Source organism: Pezoporus occidentalis, unplaced genomic scaffold (genome assembly GCF_034315485.1).
Source record: "Pezoporus occidentalis ecotype Australia unplaced genomic scaffold, CSIRO_AGI_Poc_V1 ctg4, whole genome shotgun sequence".
Classification (NCBI taxonomy): domain Eukaryota; kingdom Metazoa; phylum Chordata; class Aves; order Psittaciformes; family Psittacidae; genus Pezoporus; species Pezoporus occidentalis.
The window spans coordinates 27,122,430-27,146,837 of NW_026915724.1; the positions used below are offsets into that span (position 1 = coordinate 27,122,430).

Consider the following 24,408-nt stretch of genomic DNA (forward strand, 5'->3'; position numbering starts at 1 on the left):
CAAGTATTTTCTACACCGTTGTAACATAACTAGAACTGATAACACATACCTCCCATCCCAAATAAACTGCTATATTAACATAACTGTCACCTGTAAATACCAGCAATTGAGAGATCTTTTTCAACTGTTAGCACCTTAAATAAAAAAGAAAAAGCAACAGTTTGAACTGAAAACTGTTGAAAATAAAACACACCTTACTGTTCTATACCTAATAGGTATAACATACGACTGCCAAATTTTCATTTCTTGAACCACAGTGTGTACTGTGCACATGTACAACATTACAAATGACAATCCACTGACAACAAATGCTGATTTCAACTAAAAACCTCTTTATTAAGATGCAAAACAGCAATTTGAATACTTTACAGTAACAATTTCAATGCATAATTTAGGAAAATTACTGATTTTTCACATCCTTTTCATCTGTACATTCCTCCTTCTGTGTACATACTATACATAGCACCATTATGATTTCCCACTGGGATTACATTACTGCGTTTACTGCGATTTCTTTGGTTCAAAGTGATGAACTTCTTCCTCAAAGGCTTCATAAACTTCCTCCATTGCATATATGCTGCTGCTACAGATCCATGAATTAGAAGTGTTTTCTTCAAATTTATCACTGAGTAAGCTGTCCACTTTCAATATAAATCATTATCTGATGATGATTAACAATCAAGAAGCTGCACTATATTCTCCAAGCATTTTAAATAGTAGGCATGTAGCTCATTTTCTTCTGGCTGTGGAATAGCTAAAAGGAAATAAAAACCCCATGGTTTGAACTTCTAGTTAATTCTTAATAAAAAAATTACTTTTCAAAAATTGCATCAAATGCTTTGCTAGAACTCATTTATGCTCTTAACCTGTATATTAATGAGTAGCAAATCAAGTACTCATACTTTATGCTGCAAATTCTGTTTTTTCGTTTTGTTTTGTTCAAAGGCTAGATTTTCGCACCTTTCCAAGCCCCCACTTGGTTGTGACAAAAAAGTGACAACTGCCTTTTGGTTATGCTATGTTACAATCAAGTCATGCTTTGATCTTCCTCAAACTTTTTCTTGGGCTCAACAAAGTGAGAAACATAAAATAACAATAGCCATGTTGAAAAATTCCCCTTTACACTCAGAAGAACAATCTACCATTTTAGCCCAATTATTACTGTAACATGATCAAGGGGTACTTACTAGGGTAGGCTAGTTGAGAACCTTAATGCAGGAAAATAGAGACTGCAACTTCACATGACTGTAAACTGCAACAATTACAGTTCATACTCAATAACTTCATATCATACTCAGTATTCTGATACTTCAGTGGTTATTGAATTAAAAATTGCTATTTCAGTCTAGAACGTCATGTTCTAAAGCAGTACCTAAATAAATGGGGATTAATATTATGAGGCACTGGTCTGAAAAAGATACATATTTCTACCTTGCTGATTCAACATACTGTTCTGAAAATTCCCTGATTAGTGGTAGTTATGCTACAAAGAACAACAAAAACTTACCTATAAATTAACACACTATGAATATATGAAATGTTGCATCTGTTATATTTAATAATTGACTTTGTAACGGATGAGCTTGAAACAGTACGCTGACAAAATCAATGGATTTAGGTGACAGTACAGAAGGATTAGCATGAGATAGTCTATCAAGAATACATCTCCTTATTAGTATACTAATAAACATTGGTTAACATGTGCAGAAAATCTGTGGCAATTCAGTTGTGTGAAGTACTATGGGAACCTGGTATCATAAGCCCCCCAGACTGATAAACCTATTTAACGACATCTATCAAGCAATTAAAATGAGACATTTGCATATTTCTGCAAGATCAGAGTGCTCCAATAAACCCCAGCTACAGACCAGTGTTTGAACACTCTTCACAAGAAATACTCTAGAACTGAAGATGGCAACCTATCATATAAAAGCTATTCAAATGATAGTTATATTCAGTTAGTTAAGCAAAAAACTCAAGTCTTCAGAAAGTCAGCTAACTCATGGTACAGTATTTTAAGACTGGCACAATGATCAGTTCTGATGCCTTCCCTTCATGGCTGAACACAGTGATGCTGAGCACTGTTAAGCAAAGTCACTGCTAGATGAACAACTTATTGCAAACTTTGCTGCAAGCACAATCAGAACTACAGTTACAAACCAATCTTAGCAATCACCTGAGGTATTATTTATGATATGTTAACCAAGAGGCATTTTTCTATATCTGTATTTTTAAGATGCCTAACCATAAACCATATTATTACTCATGATTTTAGAGACAAAAGTATCCTTTGAAAAAACTGTAGCACAACAAAAACTTACTGCGATTATATAAATTGAAATGTATTCACAATCTGATTGACGAAAAACCACAGAACTGGTATTATGTGCAAATAAGACTTACTTTTCTTCGCTAAAGAATAAGCCTCATCTATTATTCTCCTTATTGATGGATTCTTCAAAGTCACTTTTGCCTGTAGCACACAAAACCAAATAGTGACATGATTTTCTTCCCCACATGTTCACACTTTAACAGTGAAGCTTAGAAAATTAATGTAATTCAGCAGAATCTTAGAATTATCACATGACTATATCATCATACAGATTGCATTTATATAAGCAGTCACAAATCACAGAGGACAAGCTGCTTCCTTACCATGTTGTTTAACCTCCTAGTCAGAGCACCTATGCGAATACAAAAATAAAATGGAACTGCTACTATAAACTTCACTTTTATTTACTTAAAGGTTGCTGTATTGTTTACAGCATAAAAGTTACATTACAAATTTTTCAAGTATTTCTCAAAATGCTAACCTTCTGATAGTTGTGAAGCAAAGCCCAAAACGAAGCTGCTCCTATTCTCTGAACATCACAACTGTCACTTTCCAAACAGCCAGACAGGACTGCAATCGCTTTATCTAATGAAGAAAATAAAACACAGCAAAATGAAAAAAAAAAAAAAAGAAAAAAAGAAACCACAAAAAAAAACAAACTGCAACTAGAAAATATAATCAAACCCACACAAATACATATACATGTCTCAGTATTTTGGATCACACTTATTTTTATGACAAGTATTGTATGTCAGAGGAATTACACAAACTTTATTATCCAATTAAACTTAAATGTGCTTATGAAATTGGCAGAATGCATTCAAAGAAGTGTTAAAAAGAATACAGCAAAACAAAACTAAGCAAGGTAAACATTAGGCCATCAGTAATAAAACATGCACAGCCATCAGCTATGCAGAGACTGAGTAAGCCATGAAACTGTTTTACAACTCCCAGTATCCACAATTAGAGCCACATCAGGATGGAAATTAAGATGTTTTTATTTTCCTTAGTACTTATTATGTAGATGATTTCTAACCAATGAGAAATATTTGCCACCCCATGGTAGGTGCCTTAATTTCTTAGCTTTGCTCTGAAGCCAGACTCCTCAAGTTTGCTTACCCACTTTGTGATAAAAAAATCACAGATTATGGAACTGAGTAATGTATGCTTAATTAAGCAGCAAATCAGCCCCTTAGGAAAAAAAGAAAAGCATGGACACTATAGAAAACCTACTGAGAAAGACAGGTTCCTTTTTTCCAGTTAAATAGGGGAAACAGGCCTTTTACCAAAAAAAAAGACAAAAAAGTTCTGTGAATGCTGTTACATTAAATATACATGCCATGACATAACACAAAATAGTTTGTCTCATCATTTGTGACTTGCGGGAGCTAATACATTTTGTCCGACTGAAAGACAGGATCTTCATTTATTTCAAACTGACTGACACAAAGGATCCCTTCAAAACCTCCCTGAAAATGAGCTGCTTGAAAAAACTGCAAAAATCCTTTAATTCATCATGTGTTACTATATATTATCAGTCTCATCTTTTATATTTTTAACTTTTTGCTTTTGCTTCTGTTATATATTATTTGATTTTCTGCCAAAATATATGTTCTGTAATTACTTCTACAAAAATAATTTTTATGAAAATGCTTTTCTAAACAACAATATTGTGTTTATGGTCAGTAACTGAAATTGCAACGAAAACATGGTATTCTGGAAGGCCCAATATTCTCAGAGTAAAATAGCCTGAATACCTTTAAGATACTTACCATTAGCTAAAATCTTTGGCTTATTAGTTGTACTAAAACAAATGTTATGTAGAATAAGAAGTGCTAGATGTTGGCTGCTTTTGTGTTTGTATTTACACATTTCCACAATCTGGTCTAAAAACCCATTTATCTTCATAATCATCTGCTGTCCCTCTTCTCCAAAAGATATGTTCAGTAGCAGCTTTAGCCAAAGAGTAGACACATTTCCAGGATTTTTATTACTTCCTTTCGGTAATGAAAGAGACAGAAAGTTCTGCAGGAAGTTACTCTGTCAGACGGAAGAAGAAAGATGTTAGAAATTATAGTAGTCCATGTTTTGTGCATTGCTGTCTGACCTTCCAGTCTTCACACTTGACCAAAACCTAGTATTAATGTTTCATTTACATATTTCAGGGAACCCATTATTATAGTCAGGAATTTTTGAAAGAATTGCATGTGAAAAAGTATCCACATCTTGGTTAAAATGTTAATATGGTAAAATACATTTTCTTCTGTAATAATTTATGCAATGTAGTTACAGAAAAGTTGACCATATTTCTTTAAAGGCTAATTCCCATCACTACATAAGCTCCTTACTATGCACTTAGCATTTATGCCAAAAAATAAGCTTGAAAAAATTTAAGTGAATCAATGCACTACTTAATTCATTCTTGATTCCTTACTTATTATTGCTTGCATTATTAGCACATGTTAAAGAGATCACAGAATATCTCAAATTGGAAGGGACTTAATAAAGGATCTACAGTCCCACACCCCCTTCACTGACAGCCATAGGAATGTTGTCTGGTTTTGTAAACTGTGAAGAAAGAGATCAGTGTGTTGATGCGGCATACACTACTCCTTCCTAATCTCAGTGTTTGCCTTCACTGTAAGGAGACTCTGAGCAAAATAAAACCTGTTGCATGGGAGAAAAGTTCTAAGACAACACTCCTATGACTATGATGAAACAAATCCTTGACTAAATATTCCCAACCTCACAGACTTTCAACAACACATACAAGCATCTAGTTAAAAGCTAACAGTCCAGCATAAAACCTCATTGTGGTTTTATTCACATGAATGTAATATTGGCAATTTAATTTTAACAGATGGAATTAACAATTCAGCATTGCTTACACTTATGAAAGCAGAGCTCAGGAGAGAGAACAAAGACTAAGTATTATCACACTAGAGAGGAACTCTGAACACAGCAAAAGCCAAACCAATTCACAGACCAACTACCATAGAAAAGAACTCAAACTCTTAGTTTCTATCACAAAGTTTGAGTTTCAGCAATTTTATAACTGTATGACCAGACTTTACAGAATTAGCACTACAAAAAGACCATACTTCTCCCTGCCTTCTCTAACAGGCAATTAGGTACAAGCACAGAACACTGTTAATGTAAATTGAGATAAATTGTTGAAATTATTGAACTACTATAAAAGATCCTTAAAACAAACACACTTTTTATAAGTTCTATTGTGTTAGCTAGTTTTATCATATCACCACTGTAGCTGAGGTTCTACATGGTTTGACTGCTCAAGGTGTTGAATTTATTTAAACGATCAATGATAAATTTTAACAAAACAGATTTCTCAAAAAAAAATTCATTAAATAGAGCGAGGATCATTCAATATGCAAATTAAAAATGGAAAAGATAGTACTTATATATTCTTATTTATAAAATAACAATAGATTTCTAACAGCCAATTATAGACATGCAGGACATCTCTTAAACTATAACTTTTACAAAGATTGTTTCATACATTATGCCTAATGATTTATACAATGTGTAATTTCTTGTTTACCCCCATGCAGTTTGTTCTACTGTATGCTCATTTGCATGATACACTAGTGATTGCTATCAATATATATAGGTAATAAATTTTTTACACTTCACTGAAATTCAGAGGTTATAAAAAGCTCTAGTAAAATTTGGCTCCGTATGCTTTTTCTGCTCAGACTATGAACAGGACCGAATTACATGATTCTCTTTGGGAACAGTAACACAACTGAGGAGACAATGGCTTTGATTTCTGCAGAAGCATCTCCATAAGATCACAGAACATTCGATACTGAAATATGAGGGTTTATTAAAAAGGAAAATGCATCCATCACATTCCTAATATCAAGAATATTATGTACTTACCTTCTGAATAATGCCTTTACAGTCATGAGACAAAGCAAGGTTAGAAAGAAGACAAAAGACCACCTGCTGGACTGGGCTGTTATCATTTGACAATTGGGAAGCCAATTTCAAGACGTTATGCATTAATGAACTGCCAGCTGCACTTCGCGCAGATGGAAGTGATGATGATTGTCCACCACTGGCCCAACAAAGTGAAGTACAACCTTAAAAAAATTGAATGTTTATCATATGAGAAATGCACATACACTTAAAAAATAAAATAAAATCTATAGAAAGGGCAGTCTAACAGCTCAAAGATTGAGATGGGACTTTTGAAAGGAGTGTGTTTATTTTTTTCTTTGAACCACAGTGAAGTCAGTGGGACATGCTTTGAATAGAAATGTGCAGTTTTTAACAGCTGAAAACATCTACATGTATTTCTTTCTTTAACTACACTAAGGGGAAGTGGTTAACCAGTTCAGAGTAGGTAAGTTTGGGTCACCTCATAAATCAACTGTTTTGAACAGAAACTAAAAATCTGATGAAACTAAAACTACTTGTCCTTATTAGCTCATTTAAGGTGTGAGGACATTAAAAAACATGGTTAAAAAGCTCAGAGACTGTTCAGTTAGTATATTTTAACCATGTTAACTCTTTTACGGTATTTTGACAGGGAGAAATTAACAGATAGTTATATGTCTCTTCAAGCCACTAGCATATCATTACCTGAGTCAATAACCAGGATATGGAATGAGACAAATTCATATCAGTGGAAAAAAAAAACCACCAAAAACTATTACTTATAAATAGAAATAAAAGATTTTCAAATGACAGAGAGAATCCTTATGAAAAATACACAAATATAAACTAGTGAGACCAATGCACAAATAAATGGAAGAAATTTAGTACAGAATTAAATTATATTATTGTATATATCAAAACCAGAATGTCCTCAGTAAGGGCTGAAGTATAAACTATATGAAGTACTGATACATTGTTCTTCGAGAGAGAATTCCTAGAGTAGTATTTTTATAGAATACTATTCAGTTTGGCAAGATTTTCACTTTAACCTTCAAACATAATGGTTTGAATTTAATGCTATTTAATCCTTTAATATAATTGTACTCTTGCTAAATCCAACAGACTGAAACAGGATCTGAAAAAAAGTCTTGCATGTATTAAAATAAAAATTCTTGATAGACTTTGATGGACCAGGGCTTTTATACTTCCCTGTTATGGTATTAATAAACATTCTAAAAGTTTTTTTGTCTTAATTATTGGTTAAATATTTTGATGTATTACATCATAAAGTGACTCTCCTACCTGCAGGATAGTTTGCAGTGTAGACGCAAAGCAAATGCAGAGCTATTTGCATTGAGGAGTCATCCATTAAAAACCATGGCCATAGTGAATGCAGAACAGGAACAAGATGAGCTTTGAGTGCTGCCATCTACAAGAACATGAGGAAGAATTTAAACTGCTATACTATTAAATACTTTGAAAATGAAGCATAAACAGAATGAGAAAAACGTATTTTTATCTTATTGCATCCCATTATTTTGCTGTAAAAGATTGTAGGGAGAGAACTGACACCCTAATTTCAACACTAATGAAAACAATTCTATCCCAGTCAAAACCAGCACTCATTTTAATTACTGAGACATGCAAACAAAATTTTATTCATTCCAACTGCGGTTGTTCAAGAGCTCCCTATTCTAAAGTTTTGTTCTACTCCAACTAAACTAATTATTAGAACTCAGAATGCATGGAAATAGAGGACTGCAGTTCTACAGAGCAAATGATAGAAAACTTCAGTTACCAACTGCAACTTCCTTCTCTTTTCCAAGAAATTGTCTCTGCCAACCAAGAAATTCGGTCTCCCTGACCGAAACAAAACAAAATATTCCACAGTACCTCTTATATCTGATATTATGACACAATAAAATTATGGGGACCTTAAGGACAATGAGATGGCTTATTCAGGACCATAGTTTACATGATACTCTATATACAAAAGTGGTGCTAACACATGCCCACAATAGGGATACTTCTGGAAGGTCTGGAAATCTTGGGTTTCCACCAATGCATTTGCTAAAAGTAGCACAAGTTGTACCACAGTGCCAAGACAAATTTAACCATGAAAGAGAAAATGGGAATAAATGTGTGAAAGGTATCAGCAGTAAGACAGAGTAGTGATCAGAACGGAAGAACACAGGAAAGAATGAAAGAAATGTAGAAGTTTCCCCATGTTAAAAGCAGGTAAGCAGAAGAACCAAAGTAGAAAAGAAATTGAAAAGCACAAACTAAAAAAAAACCAACAAAACAACAAAGAATGTGAAATGAAAAGAAGAAATTCAAAACAAGATTTTGAGCAAGGAAAATTATGAAAAAAAAACACAATGAAATTAAAAATGTACCTTGCAAGATTAGTGTAATTTAACTCAAAGAAAAATAAATACCAAATTATTATTTAGGGTTTGGGATTTTGTGGGGATTTTTTTGTGTGTTTTTGGGGGGGGGCATGGTTTATTTTTCTTTTGCTTGTTTGTTTGGGTTTTCTGTCTTTCAGAAAGGGAAAGGAAAAGAGAGAGTAAAGAAGGAAAGGAAACATAACTTTCCAAGATCTGAAGTATCTCTCTTATGTGACTTATGGCCCCACACCTTTCCTCACATCCATTTTTTATATTATATGCTTTTAAAATTGCAATTATTAATTTCAGCAAACAGAAGTGCATATAAAGGACAACAGCCATCTAAAACATTGGTAGATAATGTTTCAATAAGAACATTGATTTCCTGTGCATGTATGAAATATTCTTAGGAGGCAGGAATTTAAAATATTCCTTCCATTAATACCAGTCTTTAATTAAGCCAGCTTGAAAATAACTTCAAAGTAGAAAAAAAATAAATCAAGATCTTCATTCACTGACTGAATGTGCTCACATTATTTGAGAGTAAGAATACTTACTTTACATTCTTCATTTTGAAAGAGGCAGTTTCTGAGGAGCTGCATAGAACACCTCAACTGTTTGTTAAGGTTATCCTCCTATCCAGAGAAATATATTTGAAGATCATCAGCAAAAGACCAGAATTCATTTTGTACAAGAACAAAAGCAATTTCAAAGGAGAGATGCAAATTTAAGACGTCAACACTTCGGACACATCTCTGCAGCAGTTTCCTTCTCATCTCAGGTAGGATCCATCTCAGCTAGCTTTAAACACTAGTATACTAAAAACATTTATAACAAGTTACTACTAAAGACATTTATGTTAAGTTACTTGGAGTCATTCTCATCTCTCTTTATAACCCACAGATACTATTTCTAGGGGCACTGATCTGGCCAAATGCAGAGATCAGTAATGTAGAACTCCATATCACTTATAACTAATGAAGAATGGGTGGGAACACTTTCTGAGTATTTGTTCCACCCTAAAGCAGACATCTAAAACAAGTCAAATGAATCAATCCCTAGAAGCACCTATTTTCCTTCCTTGGATAACAAGGATAAATTAGCTCTGTCCTACAGATCTCTGCATTTGGTCAGACCGATCTATCCTTATATTCTCAGTGTATTGGTTCCCTATCCAAAATAATAGGAATAGTTTCCATCCTGATAAGAATATTACAAAGATAAATACAAACCTTTGCATAGTAAAGTCCTATACTGAGATTCAAATATGCAAGTAGACAAAAAAAAAAAAATCTATCTCTGTGACAGTGCTGTGACACTAAAAAGCTAATGGATGACCTAACTTTTATAAAGTTGACATACTAAACCACTTCTGAAAGACAATCAAATTACAATACCTTGTTCACCACAGCAGACTATTTCTGTTCTATCAAACATAAAGGAACAAAAATATAAAATAGGATTCTTGCTTAATCACAGGAAAGGTGATGCAACAATACTTGCTTATAAATCATATTGTACAGTTGATGACATTTAGAGAAGACGTAAAAGCCTACATCAAAAAAGTTAATGAAAGTCAGGTGTAAGATGAAAAAGAAACACGAGTAGTAACTCTAAGATGCTCCTTCAAGGAACTCCCACACTGTTTATTTATTTAACAAATACAAATATCACTAAATCCTATAAAACGCTACAAGCTACAACTTATATTTATGTTAAACTTCTATAAGGTTGAAAAAGCTACAGACTGTTGATGGTACTGTCTGTATTTACTTGTTTTAGGTTACCTTGATTTTTACTACGATCCTATTTTGAGGTGTTTTGGTTCTCTTTCTCATTTTTTTTCTTTTTTTTTTTTTTGAAAGCTTAGCTATTTGTAAGTAGTTTTCATGCCCTTAGTTAAGATCACAGTAATTATGGTGAACAAAAAGGAATATCAGGTAAAACAGTTAAAAGAAAAGAAAGAGAAAAGAAAAGAAGCTCCGATAACTTCACTTTGAGAACTCTGTCCCAGAGTGGGCTGGGGGGCAGTTTTGTGAATCATCAGCTGAATCTTACTTGTCCTCATGTGAAGCTAGACTGCTTGTCATTATGTACCATATATGATGAACAGCACAGCTACATATGATATAGCAACTTACAGTCCCAGCTCAGCAAAGAAATCTACCACAAAGCCTTTTGTAAATCTCTTTCAAATAATTCTTAACTAAACAGTGTTTCTGACCTTTCTCAGAGGTTCTTTTCTTTCAGGTTTTAAATTCCTTCTACATTTAGGAAAAGAACAAATGTCCCCAGATTTTCCCTTCTCAACACAAGAAATATCAACCCTGCTGGACATATCCAGGGCAGGACACCTTCCAGCCTCCACCCCTTGAACAAAGGATAACAAATGTGCTTAGGAGATCTCAAGAAAAAATATGGTAGCTTTCAAATGTCAAGGTCAAACTCAAATTCTTTTAAGAGCTCACTGTTATAAAACACAGTTCCACACTCGCAAATCAAGGCTAATGTCTGGATCTGCCAACGCCTTGGAGAAAAATACTATTGGGCTCAAACAATGCAGAAATATCCTGCAGGAAGATGCTTTCTGCAGTTTCTGCTTTATGTGGAAGTGGACAAGATATCAAAGTTGACAGCAGAGGTTATTGTTTGTATTTTAAAAATTCTTTCAGATGAAAGTGGTAGAAAACAACAGATTGCACAAAAATCTTATGAAACGCTTGTCTGATAGTAAGAAATAATCTATGTCTAGGTGTGTTAAGCGAGAGCTGGCTGACGTGAGAGTCTGGAACAACTGGAAGGGAAGTTATTAAAAAAAAAAAAAAAAGGCTGAAGAAATTGTGAATGTAGAGAAGAAACTGGGAGTACAAGTGGTGGAAGGACCATGAGGTAAAAAACCAACTCTGACAAGAAGTTATAGCCAGGGATAATTGAGTCTGATGATAAGAGACTGTGACATCCAGACCAAATATGCAGGAGGACGGAAAACAAATTAGAATCGGAAGCCAGATAATACAACAATGTAGAGAATAAAAAACTGCGACTTACATGTGCAAGCAGGATTGGTTTTGGGGTGTGGAGAATGACTCAGTACAGAGACAAACAACAACAAAGTGGCTAGCACTAGTTGAAAGACAGAGAGAAAACCTGAGAAACAGAAAAAATACTATTGTGGAAACCAGATGGGAAAAATTGGCTGGATTGGGTAGGACCATGAAGTCAAGGCTGAAAATCCAAGTATGTTTGAAAATAATACAGTACTCTTAGATATTGCTGTGAGCTAAATACATATAAATTGCAAGCACTAACAGGTGACAAATGCATGAACATGTATGTGTGTGAATGTCTGAAACTGAACTTTAGAACTGTCAACCAGAAGCCTGCTAGCTCCTGGCTTCAACCAGAATGGGCTAGTTCCTAATTCTAATAACCTGGACTAAAAATGCAAAGTCCTGAATCCTCCAATTACTGAAAAGACATGAGACAGAACCACTAATTCTGAGGCCTATCATGCATTGTATTTAGCATATAGGATATTTAGATTAAGAAAACAGGAGCTTAAGAGTTCTGGAAAGAAAAGTTGGTGGCAACAAGGATTTCTGAAAAGAAACGGTCTCTGAAAGAAAGGGTCACTGCAAGTGAGAGAAGATCCAGGAGACCAGAGAGACACATGGAGAGAAACATCGGTGCATGTCCAGGGTCTCTGGCCTGTAACACCCAAGACTGGTAACTGAGAAGCTGCAAAGCACCATCTGATGTGATTTTCTGCCTGACTATCCTGAACCAGCAGACATTTACATGCTGGAAAGGGAAATTGAGACCTAATGAACACAACTCTGGGTGGGAGAGTGAGTGTGTAAGTTAATCAAGTTGGAAAAAGCTCTAAAATCACTGAAACTTTAAGAAACCCTAGTATACAAATCCAATACAAGCTGTCATTTACTCCATCTCACCTGTGACAAGTAATAACAGTACTGGCCTTAAGAAAACAAACAAAGAAACAAGAGCTTGGAAGTGCCTTAACATACCAGTCTTCTGATTTTTACAATTACCTTTTTTTTCTGTGCTTTCCCAGCCTTTAAGGAATCCAGATTCAGCTGCACATGAATATGTTTCATGTTCTCTATACAGGTGTTTATCAAGTCAACTGAAAGACAAAAAATATTAGCATTTAGAAGTTCATTCATAATCAAAAGTATTTTATGAAACATAAAATATCTTTCTTGCAATGATCTTGATCACTGTTACCCTTCTGAACTGAAATTTAAGGATTTAGATGTTCAAATTGTGTGAGTTCATACCATATGTTATCTTCTTGATTATCAGGGAGTAACTGTCTCTGAAATAGAATACATCTAGTTGAATGATCTTAAGAAGCAAGAATACATTTGAAACCTTTTGCAACAGAGTCCTGTGAGAAGAATGCCAAAAGGAAGGAATACTAAAATGGAAAGGGAAAGATGGATTTGGGAAGAAGATGATAGCAACTCATAACACTTCAGGATATCTTGCCTAGAAGAGGCAAGAGGTTATAGCATGCATTTATCTTATCTTACCCAACTTTTCCATAACAGCAGCAGATTTGCTGCATCTGAGGCAGGAGGAAAGCAAACGTGGAGGTGACAAGAAGTGCAGAATTTTGAATTAGGCTCTTTCCTTGGGATCTAGAGTCTTCAATTCACCACAAGATCATGGAGTGAACATATCAGTGGACAAGGGAAGAACGAGGGATTTCATATGAGATTTCTGTGAGGCCTTTGACACAGTCCCCCACAACATCCTTCTCTCAAAATCTGAGAGATACAGATGTGATGGGTGGACTGTCCAGTGGATAAGGAATTGGTTGGACGGTTGGACGGTTACACCCAGAGAAACCGGTGACAAATGGTGTCCCTCAGGGGTCCATAGTGGGACCAGTATTGACACATCTTGAGGGATGGGATGCCACCTAGAGCGCCCTGGACAAGTTTGAGAATTGCGCCTATGTGAACCCCATGAAGTTCAACAAGGCCAAGTGCAAGATCCTGCACCTGGGCCAGGGCAGCCACTGGTATTAATGCAGTCTGGGATGAAAGGATTGAGACCAGCCCTGCCAAGAAGAACATAGGGTTACTGGCGGATGAACAGCTGACAATGTACACTTGCAGACCCAGGTGGCCAACTGTATCCTGGGCTGCATAAAAAGAAGCGTGACCAGCATGTTGAGGGGGGCGATTCTCCCCCTCTACCCCACTCTGCTGAAAACCAACCTAGAGTACTGTGCTCAGCCCTGGGATCCTCTGCCCAGAGGGCAACAAAAATGAGCAGAGGGACGGAACACCACTACTATGAAGAATGGCTGAGAGTTGGGAATGTTCATCCTGGAGAAGAGAAGGCTCTGGAAAGATCTTATTGCAGCCTTTCAATAGTTAATGGGGATTGTAAGAAAGATGGGGACAAACTTTTTAGAAGGACCTGTTGCAATAGGACAAGGGGTAATGGCTTTAGAGTAAAAAAGCAGGGATTTAGACTAGATATAAGGAAGAAAGTTTTTACAATGAGTATGGTGAAACAGTGTTTCCCAGAGAGGTAGTCGGTGGCCCATCTGTAGAAATATTTAAGTCAATTTGGACGGGTCTCTGAGGAACCAGATCTAGTTGAAAATGTCCCTGTTAATTGCAGAGGGGTTAGCCTAAATGACTTTTAAAGGTCCCTTCCAACCCAAATTATTGTATGATTCTGTGATCATAGGCTCATGGGATAATTCAAGTTGGATGAGATTGCCATCAGTTGCCATCTAGTCCAACCTCCTGCTCAAAGTAGGATCAGGAAAGGTTTACTTGTGGCCTTATTCAGTTGGATCTTGAAACTGACAAAGACAGAGACTGCAAAGTATGTCTAGCTACTGTTTTACTGCCTTTGAATGGAAAATATTTCTTAATAACCAGTTTGACACATTTCAATTTATGCCTATTCTCTCTTGCCCTCCTACATCATGCACTGCTGTGAAAAACCCGGCTCTGTCTTCTCCAAAATCCCAAAGGTACGAGAAGGCTGCTATTAGGTCCTCCCAAAATGTTATTTTTTCCAGGTTGAACACTGACCGTTTCCTCAGTCTTTCCTTTAAGCACAGGTAGGAACAACCATCTTGGTGGCTCTCTGCTGAACTTGCTTCAGTTTGTTGATGTCTTTCTTGTACTGGGCCAAAACTGGATGCATTATTCTGGGTTTGGTTTGACAAGTGCTAAGTAGAAGAAAGATAATCCTTTCCCCTAATCTACTGGCTGTGTTCCCTGCTAATACAGCCCAGTAGGCTGCTATTTTTCCCACATTCAGCTTGTTGCCTACTAAGACCTCAAGGTCCTTTTCAGCTCCCCAGTCAGCTTGTACCGCTGTAAGGGGGTGTTTCTTTCCAGGAGCAGGATATCTTAAAACCTAGTCCTTAATGGTTGAACAGCTGATGTTAGAGCTACAGATATCTTCAGGACATTGATTTGAACCTCGGAACTTCTCTTCCTTTTCTCTAAGGTTTCTGTTGCATCACAGCAAAGGCTTCTGTACTGTAAAATGTGATGCACTTCATGTACTGATAGTGCTTTCACAGGAAGTTAGGTCTTAGATGATCTCGAGGGTCATCAGCAGAATAGCCCTGATTAAAGCAAGGGCTGAGCAGACCACTAGCTCACTGGGAAAGAGGAGAAAGTAGGTATATAGCACAGGATTTGAAGTTCAGAGTTTTCTTTGCTATTGCTATGAGATTGAGCAGATACATCTAGGCTATGTATTTCAGCATAGTGTAGTTTTAAAGTACTGAACAAACCAACAGAGAGATGAAAGTAATGAGAAAGCACCCAAGACAAAGTGCACTTGGGCTGATCAGCAGGTATTTAGTGTATGACACGAGAAAAACACAAATTAACCAGTCTAACTGTGTTCTACTAGAGACAAAAAGACTTTGATTAGAGGTTTTTAAATTTTGTTTTACTGCTGTAAAATCAAAACCTTAGCATGAAAGATGATTCATTGCAAGGGAAGAAGGTCCTACTTAAACTGTAAAATGGGAAGAAAGAAACAGAGGTAGCAAAGAATAAAGCTAAGAAAAGGTCTCTTTATGTCTAGGTCATTAAGGTTCTAGTCAGAACTGAGAACACAGGGCATATTTTTACCTACAAACCTGCACTGGCATAGCATGAAACAAGAAATGGAAGATACTACCAGCACAAAATCTCTGGTCTTGAATGGGTGAATATGCCACTAGCAATAAAAGCTCACAGGTTTCTTCTCATTCCAACACAGAACTGTGATTTCACCACAAGTTTTTACACTGGATACAATGTAATATTTTCTCTGCAGCTGAAAATTTTAATTATTAATAATGTTTTCAGTGAAAATCTGCAAAAAAATGCCACTGAAAACTAGGACTTTTGTTTTGACAGAACCATTATGATTTAAAAAAATACATGAAACACCTGCAAGCATTTGATTCATAAATCTTTTAACATACATTTTGAAATGCTTACCTTCCAAAGCAGATTTCTGGGCATTTTTACTGACAGCTAAAAGAGACAGGAGTGCATTCGCAGCAGCTTCTTTCAGCACATCCTTTGAAGACTTTCTTTCACAGATCTACAGATAATGGAATTTTATTACCAAAATGAGAAAGTGACCAAAAGTAGTATTCTTACCTATAAATATCATGATCTATACTTTCATTTGAATGATTCATCACTATATTCCTGTCCAGAGTTCTCCTCTATATTCATTTTTACAGTCTGTCCGCACTGAAGTTTTTAATTATTTTTCCTATTTACAATGTTAAGATGTTTTTTTGCCCCCTCTTAGGCTCACTCCTCTTTTCTTAACATTCTACATTCCTAAAGCCTAGATTCCCAGCCCTAGCATTCCAAGCCTTTTCTAATATTCAGGCTTGCTATTGCAGACGACTCACTGAAATGCCGTTAAGTGCAATTCCACTTTCCTTCAACACAGTGATGAAGAAAAGACATTAAATATCAGTGAAATTCTTTAGAATAAAAATATCATTGACACACTGATACCTGTGGGGTTTTTAGATACTCTTCCAACCAGAGAAAAATTGTAATTTGTCTTATTTTTGTGAACATCACAGTATCTCTAATAACATAAATATAGCCTCTGTGCTTTGAAAGAAATATTTATTTGGAGTCATATAACAAGATAGTTGAAAGACAAGGATCTGTCTGCACTTTATATATTAGCCACTTGAGAATTTTGTCTACCTAGCAATTTTTCCTAAATTATCATTCCAATACTGATATCCAGTACAACAGAAAATGCTAAGCAGTGTAATACAATAAAATAAGAACTGTTGCTGGATCATACTAAAAAGCGAAACACATTTTAAAGAGCCAAAAATATAGCATCTTAAGAAAAACTTAATACTTCAGACAGAAATCTCATGAGTACCTTAGCCATAGGACTCATAGATTTTAAATTTCTACATACATCACATATATCACCTTTTATTGGCATTAGCCCTTTAGCTAATAACTGCCACAAATTTTTCAAATTGTAATATGCAATAAAATTTCAACCAAAGCTCTAGAGTTACCAAAGCCAGGCTGGATACGGCTTTGAGCAACCTGATCTGTTGTAAGGTGTCCCTGCTCATGGCAGGAGGATTGGAACTAGATGATCTTGAAGGTCCCTTCCACCCCTAACTATTCCATGAGTCTGCAATTCTATGTGTTCAATGTAACCAGAACTGAAAATGTCGAGGGATGAAGACTACGCGAACAGCTTGAAAACAAAAAACAGCCAAAACTCATAGATAAGGACAACTGATACAAAAATAAAGCACCAAGGCATGGGCTGGGTTCTGCATTTATAGCTATTAAAAAAATAAAAAAAACACATTTAGACTACAATTGGTTTTCTTAGATTACACGTGATCTAATAAAACCAGTTATCAATTAGATACCAAAATCAGATCCTAATTAGATCCCAAAGCTACCAGCAAGAATATTCTAAGTAAATTAACTATTTTTCTGTACTAATAAGTGGTGGTTTCTCTTCAAATTAAATAATTTAGATGTTTGTGTAGTTAAAAATACAAAAATCTAATTTTAAGCTTGATGTTAATTTACACAAGCCAGAAAAACATGACCTGAAAGTGTGCGCCTGCAGCCCAGAAAACCAATCACATCCAGGGCTGCATCAAAAGGAGGTGATCAGCAGGTGAAGGGAGGTGACTCTCCCCTCTGCTTTGCTCTTGTGAGTCCCCACCTAGAGTACTGCATCCAGCTCTGGGGCCACCAACACAAGAGGGACATGGACCTTCTCAAGCATGTCCAGAGGAGGGCCACAAGGATGATCAGAGGGCTGGAGCACCTCTGCTATGGAGCACAGACTGAGAAAGCTGGGGTTTAGTCTGGAGAAGACTCTAGGGAGACCTGAGAGCAGCCTTCCGGTACTTAAAGGGGCCTGCAAGAAATCTGGAAAGGGACTTTTTACAAGGGCAGGCAGTGAAAAGACAGGGGAACAGCTTCAAGCAGAAAAAAAAAGTATATTTAGATTAGATGTTAGGGAAAAATTCTTCACTATGAGGGTGGTGAGACACTGGAGCAGGTTGCCCAGAGAAACTGTGGCTGCCCCATCCCGGGAAGTGTTTCAAGGCCAGGCTGGATGGGGCTTTAAGCAACCTGGTCTAGTGGTAGGTGTCCCTACTCTCTGGCAAGACGGTTGGAATCAGATGATGCTTAAGGTCCTTTCCAACCAAAACCATTGTATGAGTCTATGAAAAAAAAACAAAATTATGAGTTCCTTCAATCCTGCATAACCCAAAATGTAGATTAAAGTATCAAAATTCCATTATTTCTTAAAGCATGCTTCTTTATGCTTTTTTTCCTTTACTCTTCAATCAAGAATTGTAGCTTTAATTAAGAAAAAAAAGTCAATCATAGGGAACATTTAAAGTATTAATAATTGACAACTACTAGTTAGTTGAATGGAAAAAAGTTACTGTAAATCTGTAATTTCTTCTGCAAGCAGATTTTATACTTTTAAGCTACTAGCATTAAAGTATTAAAATGTGAATGGACACTATTAACACTTTCTTGAAATTATGATGTATAATAAATTTAAGATGTCCCATAAATCCACAGCAGACATAGCTATGTTAGTCTGCACCTTCTGTAAGTTAGTTAAAGGGGAGATGACAGACTTTCTAAAACATTATATATTTTATATGTAGAAAATAAAAGCTAGAGCCTAAATTTGAGACTTATAGATTATGGTTTCCTTATTACTTTGACTTCTGATCTTGAAAATATACATACAAGGGCTAAAGCTGACATCCACAAAAGCACCAAAACCTTTTGAAGTCAACATGTGCATTTACTAAAGTGTTTATATGCAAGAATGCATACTAATTTAGGACCCGGTCTGCTAATATTCACACGTGCAGACAAGGTCCTAAGTTAGCATTTGCCATTGCATATCAACTACTCTGCAGATTTTATGTAGTTAGGATGATTAATGGAGATGAAATGTTTGAAAACTCTCTCCCACTGCCTTTTCTGTGTTAGTCAGCTATTTGCTTAAGTGCTTCTCTTGAAGGAAGGTTATATTTAAATTTTTCAGTCGTTATGTGGTTTGGTACTTTTTTGTGTGAAGTTTTGTGCGTGTTTGGCTTTTTTTAACAGCCAACTTTACATCCTATGGGTTCCTCTTTCAACTGCCTCTCAATGACCACTTGTGGGGGAAAGAGGGAAAAAGTAAATAAATATATGTACTTTGCTCTAAAAATTGAAGCTGCTTTTTTTCCTAATTCTGCTATTCTTTTGAGGAAATCATAGCAGCTATATCCCTTTAACGCATTATAAAGCCCCAGCTAGCATAAGTTATCTTTTGAGCTATTTTATGAACAAAATGCAATGTCTATCTACTGCTCTGAACAGTTAAAGAGCAGGTTAAAAAGCTGCTGTCTCTTGCAATACCATGTCGTAGTGTCTGATGTACTTTTGGCCTGGCTGTAGTTATTTCTTCATTGTGTAGACTTTTTCTGCTGTCACCATAAGAATCATCACTTTTTGATAGCAAAGACTGGTAATCAGCTATGTATACTTGTATGAAAATAAGGGAATGTGACATACTTCCATGTAATAGCATTTCTTGTGCCAGAGCCAAGGAATTCAGTTTTAGGCACATACAAGAACATTAAATACAAACCCCTAATAGGATATTTAGCAAATTATGGGCTTTCAATAAAGTGTCCCTGCTTTGCTGTGAATCTCTGAAAAATCATGTCCTTACAGGGAATCTCTAAGCACTCAAATTATCTGCAGTTAGTTGCCCAAGAATTCTAGTTTTAGTGGCCTATATAGAGACAGTAAGAAATATCTTCTCATGAAGTTTCTCCTCCCTAAAAGACACCAGGGTCTCAATGGATAGAAATTATGCTCCAATAAATGCTACAGAAGCACAGTGGTGTAAGACTGCAGCAGAGATGACAGGTATCAGCTAGATCAAGAGAAGTCCTCGTAGGAATAAGATTACAAGGATTTGGCAACCATAGGAAGAGAGGAGATTAAGTGACACTATGAGCATTATTTTGGCCACACAATCCAATACACACTAATACATGTTGAAAAAACTAATGTTTTACAGCAAAACAGTACTAAATATGATTTATATAAAAAAAAAAAAGAGAGCTATGTTATATGAAATGTGCATCTCTTAGACAAACACAGTCATGAGTCACTATGATTGTTACAGTGACAAAATGCAAATAATTTAAAGAAGGCCAGTGAGTACATAAGGAAACCAATTTGCAAGGGAAAAATAGACGAATTTCACATCTTACTTTTTTTCTTACTAAGTAATGGAAGATATTTTAAAAGTTTGTATGTAAGTGAAGGATGTAAATATAAAGCAGGTAAAAATAATCAGTTGGGACAGTATATAAAAGTATAAAGAAGAATTTATGATGAGATTACACTAAGCAAGACATAACATTCAGAATAAGTATCTAGAAAAAAAACATTTGTCACCAAAATATATATTTCGTCAGGCAACAAAGTTCCAAAAAAAGTAGTGAAAATACACTATCTGGCCAATTTAAAACTAGCCTGGAAAATACATTAATATGTGCTCCTTAAATGCAACAACACTGATATTACACTATTAGGGAATGAACTAGAAGGCTTAATGATTCATTTTGGTTCACAATTTTTGTGAAGGCAGCTGTTATAAAAAACAATGTTGTAATTTACAGTGAGGATAACTACGTGTCAAACCTTAAAAAAATCTCATTACATGTTTGGAAAAGCAGGAAAATAAAAGTCTATGTATTTGGCCAAATATATTCTATGTATTATATCTCTTCTACATAATATTACCATGCTGCTGCAGCACAATTGCCTAGCAAGGCCCTTCCTAGAAGCTGCTGCTTTGCATTTGTTCCAGCTTATTACCTGAATTTCAAAAATGAGTGTAATAGATGTCTCAAATTAAAGACGTCTTGGTTCATAACTGGAAACAACTGATTTTTTATTAGATAACTACATTCCTTTTTAAGAAAATACAAAAATACAAAAATATATCCTGCAATCACATCTTGAAATTTTAAATACCTGAATAATTAATGCAGTAAGTTGAGTTACCGATGCCTGGCATCCTTCAATGTGATCCAGAAGAAAGCTAATAGATGGATTCTGACATGTATTCTCTTTATCTTGGATCTGTCTTCTTCCTTCTTCATTCAAAAGGACAGAGAGGAACTGTAAACTAGTCATACATAATGCAGGATATGTGTTTGACAGATGAATACAATCACAAATGTTATCTGAAAGGTTAAACAGAAAAATAAAGAATTTTATATTTCATTCTAAATAAAGCTTAAGTGCTTTGCAACTCAGAAATTCTTATCAAAAGAAAGCATGCAAGCAAGAAGCAGTTATACCTGTTCACTGCACACGGAATTTACAAATTCTATTCATTTGACAAGTCTTTAAAAATCTAAGAAAGAAAAATTTGGGGTTTATAACATCTGAATGAACTAATTCCTCTGCATTGCTTTGACTAGAAAACAAGAACAACAACAACAAAAAAATTGATTTACTATATCAGTCTTTTGTTCAACAATTTTCTGAACTCTTCTCACTTTATTCAACAGCTTACATTATAATGCCAACAGTACCCATCAGCTGCTTTGTGTGCACTTGGATTTGGATTCCCTAGATCACTTAACATGCAACTACATGAACGGATTATGCTCATAATTTAGTACCAAAACATGTCAGAGAATCTTGGGGACCTAGAGCCCTAACAAGGCAAATAACTAATGAAGAAATAATTTAAAAAAGAAAACAAACAAAAAACCACCAAAAAACATCCAAACCCCCCCAACAACTCCCTTTATAATAAACATTTAAAAAAAACAAATAAACAAATAAAAACCCCAACATAACATATAAGGGGAAAAAAATGAAGTCCTAATGGATTATTTCAGGCTTTACTCAGAGGTGCCATATTAGGTTAAGATTTACAACTAGAATCACTAAGCCATATATGCAAACGGAACTTGTGAATTTATCTGACAGTTCAAAGGTTAGTCTGCTGAGATCAGAAAGAGTTGTAAAAACCCAGTTAAGGGAAAAAGTTAGTCAAGCTCTGGACACATCTGGTTTTCATTCTGCATATGCCACTGCTAATTACTTAATAGCATCTAAACAGGAATGTCCCTCTTTCATGTTTATTTATTTTATTAGTTGCTAGGTTAAAATCCATCCAGGAATAGTCATTACCAATTATTGCTGTACAATGATTTGCAAGGGCTTCTGTCACAGACGGAAAAGATATTTGGCCACTCTTCCACAGTAACGTAGCCAGAAGGTTGAAAAAGTCGACCCATGTTTCATGAAGCACAGATGTTAACTCGGTATCTGCAAAGACAAGAGAGAGAGGGGGGGGGGGGGGGGGGGGGGGGATGGAAATCAAACCATTCACATGTGTGCACAAACCAGGACAGCTAAGCCTGACAACAACTACCAACTTAAATGAAGGTGGTATGTAAATAAAGACCTGACTCTGCCTGGCTACAATGGGAACAAAGTGCTTCTTTACCTAGCCCATCTTTGGAGCGATTGGCGAGAATCATAAATGCATTTCCCAAGAGAGGTTTCAACACTTCATCCTGGCTTACAAGCTGAGAGTCCACCAGTAAACATGATTTCAGAAGCCTGGACACAGATGACAAGTACTGAAGTAGCAATAACACCTGTTAAATATTTTTAAAAATATATGAAATTAATATTTGCATCTTCAACATTTTTTTTTAATTTAAATACATCACCTCAACTGACTCTTAATGTTTTGAATAAATAGACGTGACTTATAAGAAATAATAGGATATTAATTAAAATTGTTCCCCCCATTTTTATTGTAGAAGATGAAACAGAATTCTTAGTCTGGAAACACATGTGTGAAATCAATTTTCTAGTCATAAAGTTCCTTGTGAGAAAGTCATAACTCTTGTTATATGTACACCATCATATTCTCTGGAAGCTCACAAGGAAAAGCTTAAAAACGGTCATTAATATTGACAAATACATGTAGTTTCTGAAAACAAACTCAATTTAAAGCTTCAGGAAAAAAAAAATATTCCTGATATATTTATTTATTCTCCCAGATTTCTGCAGAAACACATTTTCTTAACAACCTGTGTATCTTTCTTCAAAGTAAATCTGAATCCAGAGCAGCAGAAGCCTTAAAATAGTGCTGACCCATGAATATATATGTTCTATATGTTATATACAGAAAGTTAAATTTGATACAGAAGGAGTTCCATTGGCAGTAACCCTATATGCTTTGAATACATCAAAATTAGTTGAGAACTACATGCCTGCAGGATTGGAGACAAAGAAAAGATGCCTGTTTTGTTGCAGAAAATAAATACGAAATATGTCAGTAACTGTCTCATATTTCAATATTGATAAAAGAAATTCTATTACATGATTTCTGTAACCACTAAATTCAGTTTGTATTTTTCAAACACTGGTTTTCAGTTTGATGGTTCTATATATAGTTCTAACACAGAAATTGTTCTGTTAAGACACAGTTTATTTTTTCTTAAACCTTGTCAAAAGCACAGATTCATACAAATGTAGCCTACAGCAGCCAGTGTGTCTGCACTATGATAATGAATATAGATTATGTAAACATAATTATTTTTATAATTTGAAAAAAAAAAAAAAGTAACAAACACTTCTCTAACCTGAGCTTTTACATGTTCTATATGGCAAGGATGACCCAACGGAGCTTTCAGTTCCAAGATACATCTCTCAACAAGATTAGCACTTACAAGACTAAAATAAAATAAAGTTGGTTAGAAATATACTTAAGTAATTAAGCAGTCAACTAATTTAACATTACATAGAGGAGAACATTTTAAATCAACAGTAAAAAATTTCTTAAAGTAGTGGGGTTTAGCAGTAAGTCTATTCAATGGCAACTGTAGTAGCAGTGAGTTGTTTCAAAATAGACTAACAAAATCCAATGGCTGTTACTGTACCGTTTGCTTGGGGGGGGGAGGTATATGTTTGTATAATTGTTGGAGTTTTTATCAGTAATTGCAGTATGAAGAGCAACTACAAAAGTTCTTGAAAACCTTAAGAAAAACTGAACCAATTTTCATGCTTCACTTCAGGACTTACAAACACTTTGTACAGATGAAAGAATTTGTTACTATGCAAGTGGAAACATGAAATACTTTCCCAAATATGGCGATCATTCTTTAGTCTCTTTTAGAGTGACAGATCTGGCTCA

General features: G+C 35.3%; 1 protein-coding gene across 3 annotated transcripts in view; it reads right to left on the minus strand.

The window, feature by feature from the left end:
• Positions 1 to 315: 315 nt before the first annotated feature.
• Positions 316 to 24,408, minus strand: part of RTTN (rotatin) — an 87,561-nt gene continuing 63,468 nt past the window's right edge. For all 3 annotated transcript variants that reach the window (XM_062633077.1, XM_062633076.1, XM_062633078.1), the window contains 13 exons: positions 23,858 to 23,948; positions 22,708 to 22,861; positions 22,389 to 22,526; positions 21,216 to 21,427; positions 16,125 to 16,230; positions 12,678 to 12,772; positions 9,183 to 9,260; positions 7,538 to 7,664; positions 6,236 to 6,438; positions 4,105 to 4,372; positions 2,814 to 2,917; positions 2,404 to 2,473; positions 316 to 754 (listed from right to left, as the gene is read on the minus strand). In XM_062633077.1, coding sequence (XP_062489061.1) covers positions 672 to 754; positions 2,404 to 2,473; positions 2,814 to 2,917; positions 4,105 to 4,372; positions 6,236 to 6,438; positions 7,538 to 7,664; positions 9,183 to 9,260; positions 12,678 to 12,772; positions 16,125 to 16,230; positions 21,216 to 21,427; positions 22,389 to 22,526; positions 22,708 to 22,861; positions 23,858 to 23,948 — 1,729 coding nt within the window. In that variant the 3' untranslated portion in view covers positions 316 to 671. The remainder of the gene's footprint in view (positions 755 to 2,403; positions 2,474 to 2,813; positions 2,918 to 4,104; positions 4,373 to 6,235; positions 6,439 to 7,537; positions 7,665 to 9,182; positions 9,261 to 12,677; positions 12,773 to 16,124; positions 16,231 to 21,215; positions 21,428 to 22,388; positions 22,527 to 22,707; positions 22,862 to 23,857; positions 23,949 to 24,408) is intronic.